Raw genomic sequence first — 10334 nt, 5'->3', positions numbered from 1 at the left:
TTTGACGCAAAACTAGTTTAGGGTACAAGTTGGTTAAACACAGGGTACAAATATATTATGCATAATTTTACCAAAAATTCACTTAACCCAATTTGTACAAGTTAACGGAACACGGATATTATAAAATCTGATTAGTTGAATTGAAATCAATGGTATCATAGTTGTAGCACAATGCATCTTATATGTGTTTGGATTTCACATTGAAGTTGTTTGTGTGGTCGATCAGAGATGTAACACAGTGGTATTACAATGCAACTTATATGTGATTGAGTATCACATTGTGTTTTTTGTTTAGTAGGATCAATATTTTTAGGTACCACAGTGGTATCACCGGAGGACGATGGCTAGAGGCCTGAGGACGGGGGATGGAGAGAGAAGAGAGAAGAGATGAGAGTTTTAAAATACCTAAAACGTACTTGCATTAAAATTTTAATTCAAAATTACCAAAAATTATAAATTTCTTAATTTATATATTAATTTATGTTTGAGATTAGATCTCACGGTTACCACAAATTAGTCAGTTTTTCCTTGAATAAACCTCTATATATGTTATACTTAATAACATAAAACTTAGCAACCTATAAAAAAATACTAACATCTTTTATTTTGATTTTAAATTATTTAAAATATTATTATTAACTAGCATTTATATATTTTTTATTTTTTTAGTAACAGTTTCTTAATATCGTTAATTTTAATTTTATTTAACATTCAAACATTTATCAATATGCAAAAACAAAAAATAACGAGCAAACATTGATCATGTTTTTATACTTTGACATTGTATCTTAATAATAATAAGTGAAATAAGATTTTGAACTTCAACATATCTTAAAAACAAATATTATATAAGAATAAAATGTCAAAGAAAATACTGTTCGTATACAATTTAATTGCACAAAACCCCTTTCGAATAAAACGTTTAAATGATTCACAATAAATGATGACAATATAAAGCGTAATATTATAAAGTAACGATATTTATTTTAATTCTTATATAATAAATATTTTTCCTGTTTTTTATTATCAAAATTTATGTGGTTTATTTTTGTAGGCACACAAAAAGTGGTCGTCAAATTTGTGTACTTCGGTTAGGGTTAGAAGGAAAGCGAGGGTTAGTACTCAAAATCTTTTTCAAATTCAGGATTCATAAGTACAAATCAGTATACGATGCTTCAGTGGTACCGTACAAGTTATTTTTGCAGAAAACATCTGGATTTTGAAATTTATGCTCTGGAAAAAAGATTTACCCAAAAAGACAAACAAAATCCAAACCACCACCGCCCCAACCACCACAACCACAGCTTACGACGATCACCACCCATCCACAATCAAACCCCCAGCGATCATCACTTCTAACCACCGCCTCCACCTCTATACTCGCCGGCGAAGGTAACTGGTAAGATGTTCAGGGATGAGTCGGCATGCAACACTTACAACTATGGTGACTCCGTTTACTGGGATGCTCGATACGTTCACGAGGCCTCCGCTGGTTCATTCGATTGGTACCAGCGTTACCATGCCCTTCGCCCTTTTGTTCGAAAATATATTCCAATCTCTTCTCGCGTCCTTATGGTTGGTTGCGGCAATGCCGGTATGCTATTTCATTCTCGATAACCTCTCTCGCTTTAATTTCTATCAGATGCAGAGGAGTTATGCAGTGTTTTTTCGGGATTTTAAGGTGCTTAGTCGAAATAAGATGCTATAACTGTCTTTTACATGTCATGTAGGAGTACGATTTAAATTTATATGTTTCAAGCTATTTTGCTCTCTTAGGGCAAAAATTAAAGAGAGAAGTGTGGCCCTTTGTTGTGAGTTTAAACTTTTTTACTTTAGTCTGAATTTTGTTCCGAAGAGGAAACGAGGGTTGAGCCTATGATGTTGAATTGGCTTCTTTCCTTCCTTTTATGCAAAAGATGACAAAGAACAAGGTGTGCATGATGAAATACTTGATTATATTGAAATTCATTACAAAATAATGTAATTTTTGATGCATAATCAGGCACAAGCACATGTTCAATACTCTGCTGAATGCCATATTGATATTAATTACACTCAACTTGTTATGAAAGTAGTTAATGTTTCAACTCAAATGAATTGGTGATATGCTAGCATTTGGCATAATTGGAGATAACTACTGTTGTACTTTCTCATGAGTAAAGCTGAAGTGATAGTGCTGTCTTTTACACATCTTGCCTAATTCAAATTTAATGGGATTTTTGGTTTTAATGATTGAAAGGAAGTATTAGTACGTTCAATATTGGTTATTGACTTCTTTTCTTCAATTCTGTGCAGTTTGCTAGCCCTTTTATGTGCCTCACTCTTATTGTTTGTCAAGCATCATAAGAAAATGTAAGGCAAAGATAAAGAAATCCAGATAATCGCACTCGCACTAGTTTTGAAGTACGAAAAGTTGTGGATTTGTCTTAGTTTAGATATCATGTAGCACTTTCCTTTCTTCAATCTATCCTACTAGGGGAGGTTTATATATGAGTTTTATGGAATTTTTGTTTCTCCAGAGCTTTTTTTCCTTTTCCACTCATCACATCTCTTGAGGACGAGTAACTGATGCGTATTTGGTGGTCTGCAACTTTTTATCCATATCATTTGGTTCCACCAATAAATTTTTCATCTTCTCCTTTTTAATTCAATGTAATATGATAACCTTTTAATCTCTATTATCTCTCTCCTATTTCCTTGTCTTGATATTGGGATGAACAAGGAGAGAGACACTTTGTCTATTTCAAACGACGGAAGTTGCTAGGCTAATCTTTTACGAGTTTTGTGTTCTTGAGTGCTAGACATTATGATTTTGTGTGTTTTTCAAGTTTGGGTTTTACATCTGAAGGCTATAATGAAAATAGCACCATCACCCCTCTAATTTCTGGTAATGAATGTCGATGCAGCTTCTTTTATTATGTCGTCAGCCATGACCATCTTTTTTTTTGTTAATTGTGGGTGTCTGGGCCAGCTTGCACACACCTCAACTAATCCCATGGACCCTTGAAGATAACAACGAGGAAAATCCCTAGTGGCTTTAAGGAGACTCGAATTAGCGACCCATGATCATCTTCTTGACATTTAAATTGACAGACCACATATTTAGAGTTTGAATGTGGAACAGGATTGGTGAACATCAATTTGGTTGATTGCTACATAGGAATGCTACTTGGCTATTATTGCTATTCAGGGCATATTAGTGATTCTGAATTGTGGAGATATAGACCATGAAAGAGCATTCAGGCATGTTCAAGGTCTAGTTCTGTTTGAACTGCTAGCATGTAAAGAGAGGAGTAAAGTTTTTTTGCTACTTTTAGTACAACGAAAATTTGAGGAATCTAGAGACTGAATTTTGATAGCTCAAGGCATTTGCAAAATTCAGAAAACTGTCTTTCCCTATCGCCCCATCTCTTACAGAACTTATCCTTTTCCCTTCCAAATCTCAGTTTGAGGAGGGTCTCTATCCATTTGAGTGGCTTCCCTGTATCCTCTTGCTTTTTGTTTTATGTAATTCGACAATCTGGCTTGCCTTGCTTTATGGCAATTGCTCTTTCCCCTTTTGTCATAATCTGTTTCTATTGCGTTTTAGCTCTTTTGCTTGTTTTCCATATCTCATAAATTGGTTGGCAGCTTTTAGATTAGTGGTGAATATACCTCTCCAATGTGAATTCCTTCAGGGTTGATTTGTTGCAATGAAATAAATGTATACCCAAGGTCAATCATGTCAAATAGATTATAATAGCAAAAATAATAAAGGTGTAGCCACTTGCTTTGATGAATGTTTGATTTGGGAATTCAGAGATATATTGTGTTGATTGCATCAACTTGAGAGATTTTTCTGGGTTATGCAACAATCAAAAGTTATTGTGAGGTCACTGTAGTTCTAAATATTAGGATGCGAGTCTTCTTATAAATGGGCTAATGACTTGTGGAAAGATTAAGGGGAAAAAGAAATTTGCATATGGTGGTTATCGATATAGAAAGGGATATGATACGTTATTATGGAAGTTGATTCAGTGGGCTCTTCGGAGCAGAAAGTCCCTACAGTGCATGAGATTGTCATTGAAGATGTGTATGGTGGCTCCGTAACAAGCGTTAGGGAGAGAGCTTCTAAGGGAGATAAAATGATATACAATGATGCATGTTTTTTGCTGATCATATTCGATCGATAATGAGACTGTGCAAGGTGCTGACAAAATTCGCAGTCATGGAGTAAAACCTTAGAATAGGTTTTACATCAACTCGAGCTAAAATATAGTCCACAAAATGTAACTTTAGCTGTGGTGATAGAGAATGAAAAAGGTGACAAGCATGCCTGAACAAATTGTAGTCTGGAAGGACATATTGTGTTTTTAGTGATCAAGATTATACAATGACAGAGAGATTGATGAAGATGTTAGTTATAGAACACTCACAGGTTGGATGAAATATTGACAAGCTTTGTCTTGTGTGCCCAAAAATTCCCATCCAAGATGAAAGGTAAGGTTTATAACAAGGCATCGTGAGCTGCTATCATTTACAGGGTAGATTGTTGTGCCACCAAAAGACACCATCTAGATTAGATAAGTGTAGCATAAATGCAAATGTTTTGGCACATATGTGGGCACACATCGAGGGAAATGTGGAGTAGAACCTGTTGAGGAGAAATTGAGGCAACACTGGATAAGATGCTCTGGTGTCGTAATGTGGACTCCAACATGGACCTTCGATGCTAGGTTGGAAAGGAGTCTTGTACTAAGAGAAAATTGCTAGGAGAGGTAGTCTGTCAAGATTGGCATGCATGGAAGTAATGAAGAGAGATTGAGTGGAATATACAAAAGGAGTTAGTCTTAATAGGAGCGAGTAGAGGGTTTCTGTTCATACCGGCAAGCACTATGAAGGTTTCCTTCTTCATCAGTTCCATTGGGTTCCAATTTTAGCCTGACCCTAGATGCTTTCAGATAAAATATGGTTGATGTCCAGGTTGTCTTGAGTTATATGATACAAATCTTAGTATGTAGAAGTGGCTGCACAGTAATGTATTGGTAATTAGATATATCAAAGTGTTGCTGATTGTTAACAGTAGCTTAAAAATGTGCTCTTTTGCTTCATCATTTTTGATAAATATGATGTTTAAACTCTGGTGAAAAATGCATAAGTGAAGTAATTGCTTGTTTAACGTGTAGAGGCACTCCTTTGGTCAATATAAATAATACTATTACCCATGTTGATGAGGCCAGAGGATTCCAGACATTTGCAAAGTGTAAGAAGCAGGGAGGGAATGGCTAAGAAGATGTGTCAAGCGTTGCCAGCTGTCATAAGGGTGCTTTTTTAATTCTTTTAATGAATTAGTTGAGACAGTTGTGTTAGTTGGAGTAGGTTGGTTAAGCGTGCATAAGTAGATGGGAGGGGAAGGGTATGGAGTACGACTGAAATAACCAAAATTCACACCTTATGGTCGAGAAAAGGGAGAGGTCAGTCTTTCGAGTCTTGGAGGCTGGAGTAGAGTAGTGATTGAAAATTGTACTACATAGAATTCAATTGTGAAAATAAAAATGATCGGACCCTTCGGATACCAGCTCAAAATGGTTTATAGGCTTGATTGTCCTTTGCTTGAGCTGTATAATGCATGAGGATTTTTTAAACAAGGTCAGAGCATTTATCAGATCCCCACTCTTACAAGTTCTTTTTATTCTATTTCCTTTCAACTTGTTTCTTTCCCATATGGTTGCTAGAATTTCATGCACCGTCTTTCTTGTCCTTTTACTTCGATTGAGCCATTTGGTTTGGTTAGTCCGAGTCTGACAGTGTGTACTTGTGAGAGTTTTTGTTGTGAGTGTGCGCCTACAGATATTCTATATAGGTGTTTGCATATATATGATATGAGAAGTACATAAACCCACATACATAACTGGGGAGTTGTTGGAAGTCCTGTTGAAGAGCATATATTTCATTCCACCTGATCAGCCATGACAGCATCGTTCCCTGGGGATGAAAATCATCTATACATACAATGAATTCAGAAGCATAACCAAAACAAAAACACACTAAACACATATCTAAGCGGTCACATACCTAACAGAAAAATTCAATTCTTAAATAAGAAATTTGTGATGCAAATAAATTTTCTGTGATCCATCACCATTAAGCTTGTAGATTATCCATTCTAACTTCCAATGCATGAGGAGAGATGAGAACTCCCGTGAAGGGGGAAAGATCATGACATGAATGAGGAAGTTCAGACCATCATACAACAACTAGATAAACAAAGAGTGAAAGAATAAGGGAGGCGACTCGAATGGGGAAAAAAAAACCCTTTCAGAGACTAAGATTTGGAAGGAAAAGGGTTATCACTGCAAGGTAAGGTTAGCTATTCTAAGATTCCCATGTTCTTAAATGTTAACCATATTCAACTTGTTACAATTAGCCCCTCCTACCAATATTGAATAGATTCGTGAACACTCTGACCACGTTGTCTATGATTGCAAATTGATGTTATATCTCTTTAATGAAACATTGGAATTTTGTATGAGGTGTAAGTAAGTCAAGAGCCAACATTACCCTTGATGCTAAATGTGAAGTCTACTTTATTTACTTTGCATGTAAGATATTGAGAAGCTTTGGCACTCTCTCTTTCTACATCTCTATCTACAACTGTCTTCTTCTATATTTCTCCAGTGAGATATTACAAATCTTCTTTTACAATTTTTTATGCTGCTGACTCTTTCCTCTTTCTTTTTTTTCTCTTCCTGATATTTATAAAATTGATGTCTATAAACGACCACTTTGTGTGTGCTCAATGCATCTTTTGCAAGAGCATGTTAATGCATCTTGTTTTTACTAATGCTTGTGGTTGACTGTGAGACTGCTGAAAGATAAATGCATTTTCTTTGTAGTTATGTCAGAGGACATGGTTAAGGACGGGTATGAAAGCATCATGAATGTTGACATATCTTGTGTGGCTATTGAAATGATGCGACGGAAGTATGAGCATGTTCCTCAGTTGAAGTGTATCCTCTTTACAGACTGGCTACTTGTGTTCTGTTAGAATGTCTTGGGTGTTTGAAATTTTGTGGTAAATTACAGCTATTGAGTTTGCCTTATCATATCTAAAGACATGCAGATGGATGTTAGAGATATGGGCTTTTTTCTGGATGATTCATTTGATAGTGTAATTGATAAAGGTATAGATCTGTTTCTCTCATTCATATGGTTTAAATTTCATTCTAATTTTAAACAGGTAAGTTCCACCTACTCCATCCAAGGTTTTCATTTTCCAGATTTTACCAAGCCTTCAGATCTGTTGTAGATACTGCCGTACTTCCTATGACAAATAGTAACTGTGGTTTGTCCGATGATGTGCTTACAAAAATCAAAGTTCAGTTGTCAAGGATGAGGTGCATAGTAACCTAGAGGAGATGGATAGGTTGCAGCAAAGAATTCAACAATTTTAAAAATCAGCCATCCATAACGCTTCCTAAGCACCTTGACCACCAAAGCTAGAACCCAAATTACAATATAGGGTGGTATTATATTACAATTATTGCTTCTGTAAGCTTTGGGAATGCAAGTTGAAACCTGGAGTTTAGTCTCTTGAAGCGTTTCTGAACACAAAGGTCTAAGTAGAAAAGTGATGATAGAATTAGGACTAGATCTCTAGTTCTTTTTCAAATTGTAAGGTTTTTTAACTTTGAATTATGTTAGAGTTGAAAGGACTGGTTATCTTAAAATTCTGAAACTATGTTAATTCGGATCCAACCAGAGTCATTGGAATGTCTGGTCAAGTGCGTCTGGATGTCCAAACTCCAACGTTTTTCAGTATTGGTATTCTTTCTTTTCTAAAAGTAGATATTATACCTGCTCCTTTTCACTTCAGTAAGATCAAATTTCCAGGATTATTTAGAACCCTTTTTTAGTTTTTTTTTCTTTCAAAAAATCATTTTGTGCATGCTTTGTGAGAGAATTAACTTTAAATGATATATTCTTCAAAAGAAGTTGGTTTTGACATGAGACTTCTGGTGCTTGTTGTCTTTTCATCCTCTGAAAAAATCTATTAGTCTTAAATATCTTGACATTTGTCTTCATATTGATTGGCTTTTATCGACTTTTCCTCTAGTTCTCAATATCTGCACATAATACCTTGAACTTGGATGTTGGCATTGCAGCTTCAAAACATATTATGCATTGTACATCTACATAAGAATAATCACATATATAACAAACTGAAGTAGTACCCATTATTTTACCCGTTAAAAGTTTATCAATATACATCACAGGTTACATATTTTAATCTAAGTTTTTCATAACTGAAACATCACCAAATAGGTCTATTAGCTGGACATTTTGGAAACTCGGAACCATAGGAGAGGGGTGTCTACTATATTACGAGGTTTGGTAGTAATTGAAATCAGGGTAAACCTTGGGAAGTTTTGGTGGAATTTACTAAATTTAACCATGTATTTTCTATATTAATGGTCCTATTCTGCTCTTAACTTTTGCATGCTTCCTGATCTGTGGGTTTTAGGAACTCTTGACTCGTTGATGGTAAGCTCTACTTTTTTTGCACAATCAGATTTTCTTTTGCAGTACTACGTATGTTCTAACTTCTTTAACTTCGATTTTGAAGTGTGGAACTGATGCTCCAATTAGTGCTTCTCAAATGCTGGGGGAAGTGAGCAGGTTGTTAGTTGAATTTAGCTTAGATAGCATAGCCATTCCTTATCACCTAATATACTGTTTTATGTAATTAAAGAACCATTAGTAATATGATCTGTCAACTATAGAACATATATCAATATTTGTAATAACGTCTCTTTTTATTTGTAGGATCCTTAAACCTGGAGGGACCTATATGTTGGTAGGACAGTGAAACATTATAATCCCTTATTCTAAAAAAGACTTATATAGTAGATATCATTGACTACTTCTTTCTACAGATTACATATGGTGATCCAACAGTGAGGATGCCTCATGTAAACCGCCCAGCTTATAATTGGACAATAGACTTGTACATCATACGTGAGTTCTTCATTTATTTATTTATTTTATGCTTTTTACTTTCTGTTTTTTCTCAAGCATATTGTAATTTAAGGTGATTTTCGATTATGGCTGTAACTATGTACAACTTTTAATAACTTCAATTTTAAGTTATAACATATTCCATGCACTTGTGGCTTGTTTTTCTCATTGGTGTACTTGATTAGGAACCCATCTAGGGTGACTAGTATGTATACATAAGTTGATAATAACATTTGGCTGAAATTTAAGTAAACGTAAGAGCTGTTTGGTAGATGTTAAATGATTAAGAGGCTCTAGTGCAAAATGAAAAATGACTGTTTAGTAAGTATTCTGTCTGAATGACAGAAAACGACACCTCATTGTAGCTTTTGGTGGTTTCTATCTCAAAGTTACCTTAATATGTTTGGATACAACACGACTTTATTGTCGAATTATGAGTTTTAATTGTACTGCAGCTCGGCCTGGATTCCAGAGGGCACCGGGTTCAACCTCATCTCCTAAATCATACCTGTCACCTATTCCTACGACGGATAAGGGGCTGCTTCCTGCTGATTTTGTTTTAGAAGATCCAGATTCTCATTTCATATACGTCTGCAGAAAAAACTCGGATCTCACCAATTCATTAACACTTGATATTTGATCCCATTAAGTAAACACAGGATGAGCAGGTGAGGTTGAAAGATGTTTGTTTGTTCATCTGGTAATAAATAAGCACACAGTTTTGTACATGATGATGATGGATGTTAATTGCATTGCATGCAGGTTGTAAAAGTGAACTAGTGGTTAGAGAATGCCAGAAGCTTTATTTCTTCTCTTTGTGCATGGCATGGCATGTCATGTCAGTTTCCTTATCCTTTATTTTTATCATCATCATTATTATTATTAATTTATTTTAATTCTATAGGAAGGAAACATGAATAAATATGAGAGTCAAATATTATGGGATTTAATTTGTTGGTGGTGATTGATTGGTAAAACTATGTTTTTAAATATTATCTGATTAAAAAACAAAATGTAAAAACACTTGACATCTGCTCACTTCAGTTCATGTACCATGGCTGGATTGGACCCCTTGATTTTTCCATCCTATCTTATGTGCCACAAAATTCTACGTTCAGTATAGGTCTTCAAAATCTGTAAGGTAGTGTTTGGACAAGACGGAACTAGACATGACAAGACAAAACTAGATAGGACAAGAGAATAGAACTTGACAGAACTTTTTTTTTTATTCATTGTATTTTTTTTTGTTTACAGTTGACGGCTTGATGCTTTGACGAGAAATCCTTTTTTTCACTTGGGTTTTTTCTTTGTTGACCTTTCGCGTGTCGGTAGATACA

The 10334-nt window shown here is 35.1% G+C and overlaps 1 protein-coding gene across 2 annotated transcripts; it reads left to right on the top strand.

The window, feature by feature from the left end:
* The first annotated feature begins 1156 nt into the window (after positions 1-1156).
* LOC112500779 (EEF1A lysine methyltransferase 4) lies at positions 1157-10044 on the top strand. Of its 2 annotated transcripts, XR_003067371.1 has the most exons (10): positions 1157-1594; positions 6876-6989; positions 7095-7163; positions 8504-8523; positions 8606-8658; positions 8806-8836; positions 8916-8997; positions 9453-9665; positions 9760-9835; positions 9902-10044. XR_003067371.1 is itself a non-coding variant. In XM_025104359.1 (9 exons), the coding sequence occupies exons 1-8, from the start codon at positions 1405-1407 to the stop codon at positions 9635-9637; spliced, it is 744 nt and encodes a 247-aa protein (XP_024960127.1). In that variant the 5' UTR covers positions 1157-1404; the 3' UTR covers positions 9638-9665; positions 9760-10044. The 2 variants fall into 2 exon arrangements, 1 of the variants encoding a protein (XP_024960127.1); XM_025104359.1 differs by having other exon boundaries at positions 9760-10044.
* The last annotated feature ends 290 nt before the right edge of the window (positions 10045-10334 follow it).

Source organism: Cynara cardunculus (assembly GCF_001531365.2).
Source record: "Cynara cardunculus var. scolymus isolate 2C chromosome LG 17, CcrdV1, whole genome shotgun sequence".
NCBI lineage: Eukaryota > Viridiplantae > Streptophyta > Magnoliopsida > Asterales > Asteraceae > Cynara > Cynara cardunculus.
Note: the sequence above shows the minus strand (reverse complement) of the source record. Positions and strands in the feature narration are given on the sequence as shown.